General features: G+C 40.9%; 1 protein-coding gene across 2 annotated transcripts in view; it reads right to left on the minus strand.

Annotated features, from left to right (window-relative positions):
• kremen1 (kringle containing transmembrane protein 1) overlaps positions 1–7,003 on the minus strand; it is a 51,579-nt gene extending 44,576 nt beyond the window's left edge. The window contains exon 1 of one of the 2 annotated variants that reach the window (XM_026342655.1): positions 6,649–7,003. In XM_026342655.1, coding sequence (XP_026198440.1) covers positions 6,649–6,727 — 79 coding nt within the window. In that variant the 5' untranslated portion in view covers positions 6,728–7,003. The remainder of the gene's footprint in view (positions 1–6,648) is intronic. The other variant, XM_026342656.1, reaches the window with a different exon arrangement.
• Between the last annotated feature and the right edge of the window lie 9,263 nt (positions 7,004–16,266).

Raw genomic sequence — 16,266 nt, forward strand, 5'->3', positions numbered from 1 at the left:
GGCTCACATTATTTCAAAAGTCAGAAAAACAACAAAACCCCTGTATAGCAAGACCATAATCTATGATGATGATAATCCTCTAACTAATCCACACCTTGTTGTAAAGTTTTTTCTCTCCATGCTGGCATTGCAGTCCAAACAGTTCACTGAAATGCCTTTGAATTAATCCCTTCATATTAATCATTTTTGTCACTTTGTGTACAACAGTGCTCTGTTCACACTAGATTTGTAGGGCTACAGCCAATAACAGTTCACACACAAAAATGAGCCAGTTTCCTATAAAACAAAACAAGCTGAAGTCTGTAAGTAAAATACATGCAAATATGTAGAGTACAAAAATATAATATACCAGGAAAAGCCTTGTTCTCACCGGTTACTCTGCCTGGTTTTATATATGGACACTGTGAGATTGGGTAAATAAAATGAAGGTATGGGGTGAACACTTTGTGTCTCACTCAAAACAAAAGCAGTACTTTTAAAAATGTATTCCTCTATAAGCCATTTGTATGAGTAAACAATATAGCATATCTATACATAATATAGTGTGTGACACTTCTGTTTTTCTAGTAGTTACCTACCACTCAATACAGTTTACATTATGCTGAATAAAAAAGCACATACTGTCTATAATTATCTCCGATGTTTGATGTCTATTACTCTATACTAAATACAGTATTACAATACTTTTTAATTCAAATAATGTTAATTTCTGTTCATGCTTCTGTGCACTTGGGCATCAATTCAATTAACATTTACTTTGTAATGTAAAACCTAATCCTAAGTCTTAGTCCAACTCCTGACCCTAACTCAACAGAGATCTAAACCAAAGTCCAACAAACTACCACCAAACCAGACTAATTTGCAAAAATGTATTCACTCTCGAAACCTAAAATCCAGTCACATCCTTAATAATGAACTCTCTTAGGGATGTCTCTCACAGTACAGCACAGTGCACCAATCTACCCGAGTGGTTTGCCTGAACTTGTGTCTGCTACACAGAAGCTCACCATGGGAGGAGAGGTTTCCATCTCCATCTCCGTACCGGAAAAGAGGGGGTGACCGCAAGGCCCACATCTGAGACCCAGACCCCATGCACCCTCTTACCATAATGCCCTCTGACACTCCCCACAGTAAGCACAGAGGGTTTACCCACACACCGAATGCCCTTATGTTAAACTCTTTAAGAACCCGCTGTCTCTCCTCAAACCAACGCTCCATCGCAATCACCTCTGCCAACACAAGCTTGTGTGTCTTCAAACGGCTGAAGATAGTCTGTTATTATGTTTTGAGGCAGACGATTCAAAGTATCTCATTCCTTCTCCCCCTCTCTCTCTTCTCTAACGCACACACACACACACACACACACACACACACACACACACACACACACAAAGACCCCTGTGTCTCAAGGGTTACAAAGGTTGATAAAGACCAGTCATAAACTGCAGTGTATGGTCTGCATTTACAAGTAAGAAGTGAATTAAATCGAGACAGATACAGTGATTGTCTGAGTGTGGGTGTAGGAGAGTCGTGGAACAGTCGGAAACATATGGTAATTTGTGTGTGGTAGGTGTGTGTGTGTGTGTTTGGGAGAAAGAGAGGGGTTACATAGGAGATAGAGGATGTGAGACCTCTTGGTTTGACACTTGACGTGGCCCCTTTAAAATCTTAAGCAGGAACACTGGAAGTTTATAGACTCCAGATGGTTGCAGCTGCCTTACATCTGAACTTTACATAAACACACGCATGTAGTGCTGAAGTTATTGGCTGATTAATTGTGTCAAAAACGTCGCAAATTTGTTGTTTTTCTTTCTAACTAAGATGGTTTTCTGCTTTTTCGTATTTTCTATCATTTCATACTTTAATTTTTTGCGTTTGGGGCTGCTGGTTGGTTAAAATAAGCAATTTGAAGATGCCTTAGGCTCTGGCCAGCTGTGATGGCAACCTTTCACTAGTTTTTTTAAATGTAATTAAAATAATATCCAAACTGTCAGCTCTGAACCTCAGGCTTTACGCTTTAAGGCCACAAGCAAGTACCTACTGCTCAATAAAAGACATATTCAACATTGACAACTCTATGACATCTGTGCAAACTCTTTATGGTGAGGTAGCCTTCCTCAGCTTAGGTGCTCCAAGGTCTAAAATTCACTCAGGACTGCAAGAGACCTCAGCTCTACACATGGCATAGAAGAAGAAGACGTTTGCACACAAAAACATACTAAAATACTGGACTTTCATATGTGTAAATACATTAAAAAAATAGCTCCACATATCCTTTCCCCTATGTTTTACAGGCAGGTGAGCATATACACACACAAACACACTGCGTCAATGCGCTCTGACTCGTCGCTAAGCCAAACATCTGAAAATAATGCAACCCACGTCCTCAACCCTCATATCAATAACACGTCGTCCTAGTGAGCACAGTAGCTACATATCAGTTGCCAGGACTAAAAACTCCAGTCCAAAACCTGTGTGCGAACCACACTGTGCAGCGTTTTAAACCTCGCCCACTACGCTGCACAGTGACGCCCAGTTCCGTCTGCGGCTGGGTGAGATGGGACTGGCAGAGCGCAGGACAACGTCATGCCAGTTTATGCAGCAGCTTAAACACAGGTCGGGCTACAAAGAAAAGAAAACAACACATGCTGTCATTCATGCACCAATCACTCTATTTGGATCCTGCACTGCTTTAAGAAAAACAGAAAGCAACGTGTTGAATGGGAGTAAAAAGCTCAAGTATCTCTGGTTCAATCTGGAAATAATCTACCTTACCTAACCTGTGGCAAGTTAGTTTGATAAGATATCTCACTGCATTGTGATGAAATCAAGCCTTTGCAAACCTTCTCAATGTGGTCTTACAAGTGATTTCATGTGTGTCTAGTTAAACAGAGACTTGGCAAAGGCTGCAGAAGAGAAGAAAGCCCATAAGGCTCTTCTAACCTTCTCTGATTAGTCCAAGATTCAGTTGGTCGAGCACAGCCTGATATTAACCTGATGTTTTCTTCAACTGGCTTTGTTTCTGACAGCGCTGTCTTCAGTGATCACATAATGAGAGTGTATTCCATATTGCCAAAATGTCGCAGCCAGTCCTTTTCAAGCCTCAGCTCGACACAATGAAAACAGTTTTCCTTTAAAGGTAAATGAACAAAAGCCTCATGACAGGTTGCAATGCCTTCCTACAATCACTTGTCACAGGCAGCGTATGACTAAGCTCTGTGAGCAGTTCAACAAAAGCGCCCAGAGTTTCACAAGAAAAGACGATAAGATAGATACTGTCTATTAAATATGGAGCTATAGCAAGAGGCTGGTTAGCTTTGCATAGCACAAAGAGTGGAAACAGGGATTAACAGCTAGCCTGTCGCTCCCCAAAGGGAACAAAATCCACCTTTCAACACATCTATAGCCCTCTGATTATCACGTTATATCCGGTATGTTTTATCCGTATAAAGAATGACATATGAACAGCAGAGGAGCTTTGAGGAAGGCGCTGAGCCAAGAAATAGTCACTAACTTGTCATTTTTGCACTTTGATTTTTGCACAGATTAAACAAACCGAGTAAAACTGGGTTCATGAGCTTTATGGTTGCTTGTTGGAAGCTTCAGTAGCCTTTATGCTATGATAAACTAAGTGACAGCTGGATGTAATGTCACATCTTAAGGAACGATATGATGGTCGTACCTGTCTTCAAACTCCTACTAAGAAAGGAAAAACCCATATTTCCCAAAATGTGGAACTATTCCTTTGAACATGGTCCAACGTCAGGTGAAGACCTGCTAAAAGTGATTATAGGTTATCCCTGCATGTACTAACAAGAAAACAGCTTGCTCACGGTGCCACTGGATTCAGAAGGGATCATTTTAAGGGTGAGCCATCTTTCTGTAAAAGCAACATTGGCAGCATCATCAAAAATAAATCATAGATCATCCTATATTTCAAAAGCACGATGCATGATTTCTATAAACAAATTGCACGGTGCACTGTGGGTCTCTCCACCACCATCACCTCTGGCCCCATACCGGTCATGGATACCAGAAACATCGAGAACAACATAATTCCCTGCTTGAGCCTGTTCCCAACACTTTCAGCTACATCATTACCGGCTTATAGAGCAACTCAATTACGACTCATCCTGACAGTTCTGACAGGGTTCAGCTTCCACTTGCGTGCGCATTTGTGTGAAGGGCCTAAGCAGCTGCCAAGTAAGCAACGGCAGGCCGCAGTCAGACACAGCAGCATGTGGGAGACTGGAGGAGCTTCTTTATAAAGCCTCTGAGCTCAGAAGGAAGAGAAATCATAAACATTGTGAAGAAGAGTCATTGGAGGTAACACTCTCGAAGTGTGCTATATGGAAGAACAGCGTGCTTGACTAACAGCACCTACCTGCTCCAACCACAGCCAACATGAGATGTCCAACCTCGCATTCCCACTCTTTTCCTCTCTACACACACACACACACACACACACACACACACACCTCTGGGTGTTTGTGTGAGTGCATATCACTGAGCACATGATTATCCCTCAGCTCAAGGTGAAAAACACTTTTCCTGCTAATGAACTTCTGCTTGATGCGACGCTGCAATGTCTACCACGTCGATGAAAACACTCCAGTATAATTGTTTTCTGTCACCAAAACAGCATCGGCTGGTTTACTGCAGAGAATTTATAAAAAACAACAACAAAAAAATGCTGCTGCGTGACCTAAATGGTAAACTCAGCTGTTTAAGAATTCAGACTTTACTTCTTAATAACACCACAGACGTGTCCTGGATTCTTCTGACAGACATGTCCACATTCATAAAATCTGTGAGGATGTTACTACACCACATGGGACAAGCTTAAGTAGTATATTCACATTACCCACATCAACTAATAAAACGCAGTCCAGGAGCTGTTTTGCAGCTCTGCCTGTTTGTGTCCACTCTTCCTCAACATGTGTCATCTGCTTCCCCTGGAGTCTCCACATTTCCCCGGCCTGCTGTATCAAACGTTAACTAAGATTGACAGAGAAAATCCACCCACGTTCGGTCTACATGAACGCTTTGCTGCTATTAAAGTCGACGTTAGCTGCAGACATTAAGCAAATAATCTGCAGTTATAATAAAAATAAACCATTAAACGAGAATGAAAGATAAACTAGCTGCGTCTTCACAGCAGGAGGATGGAAGGTGGGCTTTTCCTTTAAGTGTCAGGTTTCCCCTTTCAGTTTGACCTTTTAAATTAGACCATCTAAACATATTAAGGGCATCTGGCAAGGATACAGCAAATAGACCAGAAGACAGTTACCAATTGTATTTACAACAAGAGACTGACTTCTTGTAAAAGCATGAAATGATTGTTTTATTGTATAGTAAATATGGCACAGCTGACTTAAACTAAACAGAGACTTGGCACTTCATCTCCCCAGTGTTATGAGGGGGAATGCCATTGCTTTAAATACTTTGTTAATACATAGGTACACATGGGAGTACTTACGCACTAGCCCAGATGGCGGACCCTCTAATTTGAAATCGAGGGGTATAATTAAGAGACAAAAAAATTAAAAAGGAAAGCATGAGGATTTGCTGCTTCGACATGAAACGCGGCGCAAATTACAGCAAGGAGAAGCTTGGTTTGTGTGGTCGTCATTATTAGATATTCACATTAAAACAATATATTTTCCGGGAGAGCAGCTTTGAGCCGGGATCCGGCTGCAACTTTGAAGCTCTGCAGAAAGACGCAACCATAGCTCCGCGTATTAGTCAGAAGTTGATGGTAAATTAAATGGATGATATCAGATGACTGTGCCGAGGGCTTTAAGTTCATGTCGGTGCGGAGAGGGGAGAAGGGGGGGGTCTGTATGGTTCGATTAAAGACACAATAGCCAGTAATACAGCCCATATTAATGCTGCGATGGAGATGAAGAGATCATGAACATGTCGTATCCGTCAGAGTGTGAACAATCGATGCTGTGATGTGTGATTGATGAGCTACAGAACAAGCAGATGATGCGGATCAGGTAACAAACATCAGCGCTCACTGTGGGAGTCTGATGCGTAAAGTCCACCGGGTTGACTTAAAAGTCAATCCTTGCTCTGATTCAATCGAAACCTCATATTTAACACTGCGTAACGGGGGATGAGCCCTTTGCAGAGTTGCATGGACCCCGGTTACGCGTGATGTCGTTGTCGAGGCTCTACAGGTCTGAGGACGCCTTTCTATTCGAGTTGGACCACATGTGTTTACCCTGTAGGTGTGTAGGCAACAGTAACACGTCTGATCCGACCAGTCTCTCTGCTCACATTACCTCACTCTCTTTAAACTAGAAAAACAAAACAGCAAAACGATTTCCCTCTTTGCTCTGGCTGCAAAACAACGTTTAAGTTAAAGACAGCACGTAGAGAAACTGTGCCGTAGCAGGACATGGACCAAGGCGAACTATGAATGAAGTTGCTGCGACTGCAGCGGTGACATGATCCAAATCAACCCAGAAAACATCACAGTAACATTTCAATAAACTGGATTTCTGGTGCGTATTTCTTCAAATTCCAATAGGTTTTGCGCTCGGCGCGTAAAAAGCAACTTGGGAGACACTGGCGACGATGTGTAGCCTATATTTATCGGAACATATCCTCAGAGAAGGCGAGTAGAAAAGTTTCACATACCGGTGTCGAAATGACTAAAAGCCGCAGAAGATATAAACCCAGCGAGAAGAAGAGCTGAAGTGGCTGTCCAGGAATCCATCGTGTGGTTTAGGAGTCTGGACCGGCTCTCAGGTGAAGTGCACCTTGACGAACGGATGCGCAGGCCGGCTGACTGGTGGACTGACTGTCGGAGTCTGTGCAGGAGTCGTGTTGGGCCGGCGTTAAAAGTCCCTGAACTTCAAGACAGGTCCTTAAGCTACTACTACTCTGACACCGCGCAGACAGGACCAGATAGTAGAAAGCAGGGATCCTATTTCTAACCCATGTGACAGGAAATAGGGGCAATAGATTCAACCTGCAGCGCCGGGGAAGCAGCAGAAAGAAAAAGAGGAGGAGGAGGAGGAGAGATGGAGGCTGGCGGGGACTGGGGCTGGAGGGTGGACTCTGTGGTGCATGAAGAGCAGGTTAGTTTAGTGCAAGTTGGAAGTGGATTTAAAGCACATGCCACAGAAATATACTTAATATAACTTTAATATCACAGGAAAACTTTCTCAGGGGGTAGAAACTGTTTTTAATCACTGTAAGTCATCATGCACAAAAAGTCCCTGCTGGGTGTTCTGGGGATATTGTTTTGGTTTTTATGTTGGGGTGTAAATCTAATTGGGGTGCATGAAGTTTAAGTTCATAACCCTCATTTATGTCATACACAATACTAAACCACACATAAAGACACGTTAACAGACCTCAGCAATACATCATTTTAATAGCCACAGTGTAGAAATGGATTTTCACATGACCTTGGGAGAACAACGCTTATACTGTCTCTTAATGCAGTGTACATTCATTAAGATTTCAAGAAGCTAAGGAAATTGTTTTATTCAATATATAGTGATATTAAAATGTATTTCTTTGGGGAGAAACATTATTTGTGGTTCTGCCGCTGGAGTTGTCATCAAAGAAATCTGTTAACAAAAAACAGTCTTTATATTTTCTTCTAATAATATAATAAGTTACATCTTTGGTGGGACACGTCCCTGGGGACAGTTTTGGCAATCAAAGACTTTCTTTGTGTGAGTTTTACTTTTTTTTAATGCTCACAGTTATTTATTTTGTATAATCCACAGAAAAGGATGGTTTATTTATGGGAGTTGCAGATAGAAATGTGCAGATAATGTTTATATTTTAATAAAGCTGCTGTTATTTCAGCACAAATGAAAGTCAACAGATGAGAATATAAAATCAGGATGTGAATGAACACTAATTGTAGGGTAGTCGCTACGTGAATGGCATTCCCTACATGTCTCCACTAAAGAGCGTCATATCTCATTCACCGGATGGAAACAGGTGCATGCCGTGTTAGTGTGTGTGTAGTACTGTAAGTACCTCTCACCTCTTTACTGTTTCACACAGGCAGCCCGATCTGAAAGCGTGAAACAGCACCCTCCTGTGTCCTACCGCACGCCTCATGCAGCACTGTGAAGTGTCCGAGGCAAAAAGCAGCCAGTTTAGCCTAAAAATAGAAAATCCAGCATGATCTCACTGCTCTGGAAGAAAAAAGCCCAACATTCATTTTGCCAAAACCGACAGGGTTGAGATGGGGGTGCGCTGGGAAAGTAATCTAGCATGACGTGTGCCCTTTTGAGAAATGTAACAGTGCGGCCTTGAAATACTGCTGGTAAAAAACTTCACTTCAGTAAAAACCGGAGCTTCAGAGAAAGTGGTTTATTACAACTTAACCATACTGACAGTTTACAATGGCTGTGACTGAGAGGTCTAACGTTTCCTGAAACTGCACAACAGTTGGCTTCAGCCTAAAGTAAATGTTTTGACAGTATATATAATCAGCGGTGGAATATAACTAAGTACTGCTATTCCTCTACTGTATTTTAGTCCAGTATTCATAATTGAGTAGTTTAATTTTCTGCTATTTTATACTGTGATTCTACTTCAGGTAATAAATTTCACATTGTTTTCTTTAATTTAACTCCAATTGTCCAAAATCCAACCAGAGCCAAAGCGACTTGCAAAGTCGGAAACTTTGATGAAGCTGCTCAAGTGAATTATTGAAAAATAGCTGTGAATCAATATTAAATGAATTGAGTATTTTTTATTGAGATAATGTTACTTGAGTAAAGTCAAATCCTTCTTCCTACACCACACTATGTCCTGTATACTGTATTATTATCATTATTAATAGCATGTGATATGTATATGTGCTCTTAAATGGGACAAAACCACCACGTCTATATGAAGATTAACTTGGATGTACGTGATTACCTCCCATCACCCCTGTTATCAGTGTGTGATGCTGTGCCGTTGTGGTATAGCATGAATTCCTTTGTCTCCTTTGCTCGCTCTGAGAGAGTCTGTGATCACATGTTGGACTTGTCTGTACTCGCCGCCTGGCCACATTCCTTGCAGTCTGCTGAAGTAACTGTATTTCTGTTGTTTTTCGTTCTCTCTACAGATAAAGCTCTGAGACTGTTTGACTGTTCATTAGTATGACAATATAATAGGTTTATTAGGTCGGAGCACCGGCGGCTGCAGTGAGCTCCGCAGCCTGCTGAGTTATGCAAGAAGAGGCTGGAGGTCACCGCAAAAATAATCCATTGAGATGTATCAGAAAGTTCTTTGGCATCCCTGACCTGCCTGTCAATAGGAAGTCATGCATAGTTGATGTAGACGTTGGCCAAGATGCTGTAAATTCACCAAATTCTGGAGCCAAGACCATGTCATGTCCTTCCTCTGTCTTAGTAAACACGAGTGCCTGGCCCTGAATCCTAATGCCACATTTCTCTCCTTTGTGGTGAGAACTATTTTTCCTTCTAGGCTTCTGTTCTTGGCATTTGAGAGAATTGTATTATGTATTATATTATACCTGATCCTCTCAAGACTGTTTTAGCTTGTAGAAATGCTGTTGTAACATTTACCAAAATCACACAGATGTGTGAACATATTTTCTCACTTTTCTTTGGTGGCATCTAAACATTTAAAGTTTTTGTCTTCATTGTTTTGTACCATTAACGTCTCTGCTACCACTTCAGTACAATAAAGATCACTGGGATTTAGTTTGCAGTGCCCACATGTTAAAAATGTACACATACTGTACAGCAGAATGTATTTCCAAAAACAAATTGTGTACTTTACTTCCACAACAATTACTCAAAACTAGCTGGCAGAATAAAATAAAATGAGTCATAGAAAGTAGAAAGTATTTCTAGTGTAAAATAATCCAAGTTAATTGTTTTGTGGATATTATTTCTGGAACGATATTGTGATATTGAAAAATCAGCAGCAAGCAGCAGGGTGTTTTCAGTAGGAACCTCAAAGCTGAATATCTCTACATATTACAAACAAACACAGTATGTTTCTGTAGATCGACACAGAAACACACTGTGTTGTGAGGGTAAATTGAGAGGACTAGGAAAGTGTACACCCTTCTGAAATCGCTTCTCAGTTTTTCTCTGATTTTGGCAGCAACATGACAAGAAGAAGAAGAATGATTTGGTCTCCTCCTTTGACTTCACCACTGAGTCACAGTTTGCTGTCAGCATCCTTCTCCTCAGCGCCAAAATAATCTCTGCCATCACTTGGCTCACTACATTAATTAAAAACAAAACACGCTGGCACACACGTTGACGCACAACATCATGTGTCTACTCCTGTGAGGGACACAGTGAGTCAATGCGATTACTCAACCAAAGCATCTGGTTGTTGTCTGAAGTGTGTGTGACCCGGGCCCCCCCCCTCCTCATGCGGCCACATCAGTGTCTATAGGATCCACATGATTAGTGGTTTCACTCTCAACACAATACACATTTTAGTGTCACTCGGTGACCCCAGCAAAGCTGTTGAAGCGGACTCCCCTTCATAAAGGATTGCCTCTGGCCCCATCTGTACCAGTAACAATCCTCCAACCACCATCTTCTCTCAGATCCCCTCCACTACCCCCCACACACACACCTGTACAGGCCCCTGAGCTTACCCATGTTCAAAGCCAAGATAAAAGCTAACCCTCACATCCAGCCACCTGCACGTCACCAGCAGCCGCTGCCGTACCACAACCTCTCCTCCCCCGGCTCTCTCCGCTGACACACACAGCCATCATCCATCTTGAATGTCTTCCCGGGTCTCTAATTAGACTCCGAGTGGGTGACACCCTCTGGAATGTTTATTGTAACACAGCTCAGCTTTAACTCTTTAAAAAGAGGAACAAAAAGAAAAATAATCGAAAACAGACTCAGAGAAAATGAAAAGATGAAATATATTTCTGGGCACAGTAAAGTTTGTATCAGGACTAGAATCACTGGGACACGTTGTCATGTACAGTAACATTGTACTAAGCAAGTAATTGTAGAGGTTTGCAGAGATGGTGATAACACTGCAGCAGTTCAGAGTTATCTGAACTGATTTCATACAGCACATACCTCACATCTTTCTGTAATCATCCCTCTCTGCACAGTGCACACACCTAGAGTAGGAACAGTCACAGGTCAAAGTTTAACCAGAACGTCTGTAAACTGTGATCGATGTTGGTAACAGACAGTCTGGGCTGTAAATTTACCAAACACCTTTGTTGTCTGCTCCTGGCTAACTTGAGGGTTTGTTCAAAAACATGTCTGACCCCTGACTTCTTTTGTTTCTTGTCCTGTCAGATTTCTGTTCCAGTGTCACTGTGCTATCAGATCTGAACAGCAGTTATATCTTAATTAAACTTAATTAAAAGACCCAGATGGTGATCGCTTTTCCATGAGCGCAGATTCATTCAGAGACAACATAACATGAGAAATCTACTACTAATAATAATGATGATGATGTACAAAGCTAGAATTATCCTTTAAGATGACAGTTTGCATAGCTTGTTATTACTCTCCCTTTGGGTGTTTGCATTGGTTGCTTTGTTCATCCAGTTTGACCAGAAGGGAAGAGGAGGAGCGAACTGTGAGCACAAGATGAGAACGGCTGGTAGAACATGAACCCAGGAGCCATTTTTTCAACACAGTGAGGTGAAAGACAGCCATTTATGTTCATTAGCCTCAAAGGGCAAAAATACTGCCTCAAAAAGTTTCAAAACCAAAACCAAAAACCATACCTAAAGCACATTGGTCCTCGTAAAACAGGGCCTGGTCCCTGCACAAGCAATCATTCCATTTTTGGGAAATCCTATTAAAATGACGGATTTATTGGGTGATGTAGTAAAACTCATTTGAAAGAACTTTGCTTGTAGAAAAATAATGACAAAAAAAGTTGATTTACTGGTTGTGATGTAATGAATTAGATTTAATTGTTACTATCTGCATATCTGTTTTATTGCACGTTAAAAAAATACAAACTTTTAGTGGATGCAAATTCAAATTTAACCCAAACACTGTCTCTTACAAATTACAGTCTGCTGGGTGAGGTTGTGTTAAGGCAAGAAAAAACACTTTGGTTAAGGTTAGAAAAGATCATGGTTTTGTTTGAAGTCTAACCAAAATGTTGTTTGTTTCTCTAACCTTAACCAAGTGATAAGAGTGCCTAAACACAACCGTAACAAAGTTACACTGAAATAACAAAACTGGATGTTTTACTGCAACATCAGATATTTTGAAAGAAAAAAAACATCAATATGTTTGTATCTCTTCATTTATTTTAATTCTCAACAGAAAATGTAAAACCTACGTGATTGCAGTTAATTGTCACTTGCAGGAGAAAGAGTTGACATTTTAGCTTCTTTGCAAACATTCCTGGATAAATGCATGTGCTTAATTCCATCCTTCCCAAAACTTTTTGTACAACTTATTTTTTCCTTTTCAGATATGACTTTAATACAAGAACACCTAATAAGTTCTATTTTTAACTACAATTTAGTGACCAGTTAGTGTATCCTGCCTAGGTGTAACACTTGATGTACGGTCTATTATACTTTCAGAATTTGTAGTTTTTATTTTTATTACTGAACTATTTGGCGCTGACTAGAAGACTGTCTAACAATATTACTCTGTGCTGATATTGTGGAGCAAAAGGAGAATTTCCTAATGCAGCTTTTACTGCCAGCTGGGTCAGAAATTTGCATCACAGAGCCAGAAACCAGAAGGTCGTTGACCACCGATGCTGCACTTCCTGTCATAAAATAATGTCTCCAAACAGAGCATCAGTTTGTGCGAATCATCCGGAGATGGAAATGAGTCACATCGTGTCACTTTCAATGCACCTGAATAGAAGAATTACCTGAACATATAGATGTGGTACAGTAGGGTGCTTTCTCCTGAGTCTGGCCTTCAAAGGACTCTATAAGTGATTATCACACTGATTCAGCCTCAATCCAAAAACTCTTTCTGAACACAAACAACTCCAGGGGGTTTAGGGTTGTCGGGTATATTGAGGCCAGACTTGTTTTTACGCTCTAGCTGTTTTTCTTTTTTCCATTTCAAACTTGACAAAATTGCAAACATCCTCTGATGGGTGTCTTTTTGTTTCTTTTATTCAGGGAATGCAATGTGAGAACCACAATCCACCATATGCAGAGCGTAAACTGGTGATGAGAACCACACTTTGAGGATGCAAACTTTGGTATGGCTACATTGTTTACAAGAAGATGAAAAATATCTTGACGTCATATTTCATTTCAGCAGCAAAACATTTTGTGGCCAAGTGGAAAAAAAAGAAACAGTTCTATAGTCTCACATATCTAAAGTGACACAGTCCATGAACTGGGTTTCAGACTGCAGAATGCAGGAAAAATGTATGTTTGCAGGTTCACGTTTCAGACTATAAACAAGAGAACCCCGTGCCCTGTCACTGCTAATACACCATGTCTTGCTGATGTTTGGCAGGTTTCCCACTACACCCCAGTCCCAATTATGAAATGAAACTATGCAGGGAAAACTGTGTCCTCCATGCAATCTTCTAATGCTCAAATCAGAGAGCATGACAAATCCTTCCTTGTAAATCATTGTGAAACTGATGGAAAAGAAAGTTGGATGATTTCATGTTGCACCTAGAGAATTACACACTGAAGCTGCAACAGATAACTGCACATTCAATTTGTCATATTGTGAATCAGAGAATGTAAGAAACATAAACTAATGTAAATGAGCAATTACAGAATGTCTTTAAAGTACCAGTGTGACGTTTTGACAAATACACTTATTCACTTTCTGTCTTGGAGTTAGATAAGAGGATTGACGCCACTCTGATGTCTGTTCAGTAAATATTTAGCTAGAGTCACACCCAGTAAGCTAAGCTACGCATAAAGAGTGTAAACAGAGGGAAACGCCATTATTTGTGTTAAGGTACCGGTAAGTTAACAGGCTTTCTTAAAGTGTTCTTAAAATACACATGTTAAACTATTTTTATGTGGTGGGTTAATATTAAAAGTATAACGTTGGCATCAAAAGCTTTTAGTCATGCCTTGGTTAATAACACATGTCTATGTGCGGAGGTTTATTGTGAAAATTAACACCACCAGGTGGTGTTAATGTTGTGGTGCACAAGGGTCAGCACGGGCACTGTGTTCTGACACCTCTTAGTCCTTTTTTCCAAGCTGACCTCTGTCCACCACAACATTAAAACCAGATGGACTGGTGGCATGTTGATGACATTGTGTAGTAATTCCTGCATAAGCAAAACCACTTTTCAGCACTGCAGAGTCCAGTCTGAATGTCAGCAGCAAAGTGAAACTCTTCCCTTAAATGAATACCAACAGATTAACCTGATGGTGCCACGACTGTCTTCTCAATTAGCGGCGGGCTGAGCGGGGACAGGGATATGAATACTTATGAGGTCTATGACCTTGTGGGTTCTCACACACTGAGGATAGGAGAGAACAAACGAGGAATGACAGTGGTGAGAATTCATAATAAGAATAGGAGAGAAAAACGGAGGACCTTCAATGCCCCTGTGATATAAATCACACACAAGCAAACACACACATACACACACACACACAACTAGAGCAGTCATACATACCGCAAGCAAGTGTGTCTAGACTGTAAACAATATCTGCCTCTAAAGCCTAATGTGGATATTTGCCTTGATATAAGCTTAGTAGACTAACAACTGTTGGACCAGATTAAATGACAGACAAAAAGTGCTACATGTTGCAATCACTGAATACTAAGATGTTCTTAATTAAGGCACCAAAAGCAACAAATAAGTAAGTAAGTAAAAGATGAGACAAAGAGGCAAGACTGGACTTGAATGAACTGATAGGGTTTCAAATAGAACTATACTGTACTATTTATGTGTCGGTTGACTTTCTGCTACTACAAGCGAAGCTTCAGACTGTGTGTGCACCCACACACTGTCACACAGACAAATCTTTGGATTTAACTCCACGTACACAGAGCAGAGATTTGATTCCTGCTTTATCATATCAGTGCATCGTGCAAGTTCCACGGTGCATGATAAGGACAAAAAGGGGGGAAAACATAAACCATGCATGGAGGAATATGCTCCTTTTGAAGTTGTCCTTCTTCTTGGAACTAGCTTTGGCGTAACGCAGCTAGTTAAGCAGATCATTAAGCATAATGGTTGGGAGGATTGCAAAGCTTTATCTCTGATGGCAAGAACAAAGTTTTTGATGATCTGGGGGATTCTGGAGCTGGATTTGATGGGAATTCCCATGCCTGCTGGAACAGTTTACTTTGAAACAATTTGATCTGTGCTAACAGACAGGTGCTATCATAAATCTACCCAGGGAATTACTTACTCAGCTTTACATACTCACACTTAGGGTATAAGGAGATAAAGTTATCCTTTGATAGATTAAATCTACAGTTTGATGGTTCTCCCCCACATAGACGCCAGTGTTGTTAACATCTGGCAGTGACGTGACAAGAAATAAATAATTTGAAGAAGGAACAATGTTTTTACTGAAACATGATGAGATGTCAAATCTAAAACATCTTCATCAGCTCAGAATTAAAGTGGAAGAAACCAAATCTGAGGCTTGGCAGGCTGTGGTGACCTTTGGTTGAAAAAAGGTGTTGAGAAAAGTGAAGCAGGAAAGGAAAAGAAAATTGTATGATTGAAAGGGCTGAACTTCAAGAAAGGCAAATAAACCAATGCAAAGCATGACTTCATCTTTGCTTTCTATAAAGAATGATGCACATGTTTACTCATGAGAAAATGGTTTATATTCCTTTTAGTTCAGAAATCAGGAATGCTGTTTGAGGATTATCACCGACAAAATGGTTTCTCAGGATAAGAATGAACTTTAAAAATATTTCTCCTCTAGGCAAATGCTAACAATTATTTCTTCTCTGCTCTCACTTCTCTTTTTTCAGAGCTCGCCACAGCTTTGAACTTGAATCACTCCAAATCGGGGAAATCGCTTCCACCCAGTTTTCGTGTTTATGAAAACACTAGTTTCCAAGAGCCTGCAATGAATTTATATTTGGTACAAGCAGTGTAGTGCATCTCAGTCCTCTGGCAACGTGCCCCTCCACAAGCTTTCAGTAGAGGTTTGTCCCCCCACTTTCCACACTGCCGACTGATTGATTCGCTCTTTAATGGCTTCCTGTGTTGGGCATGGTCTAAGACGAACATCTGTAAGGGTGGATTGGGCATGCTGGGTCTGTTTTGCTCTGCTGCGCTCATCTGCGGTGTAGTAAAGTGCAAGTAAAGTGAGGTATCTGCCTTTTCTGTTCTGAGAAT

Source organism: Anabas testudineus, chromosome 9 (genome assembly GCF_900324465.2).
Source record: "Anabas testudineus chromosome 9, fAnaTes1.2, whole genome shotgun sequence".
Taxonomy (NCBI): domain Eukaryota; kingdom Metazoa; phylum Chordata; class Actinopteri; order Anabantiformes; family Anabantidae; genus Anabas; species Anabas testudineus.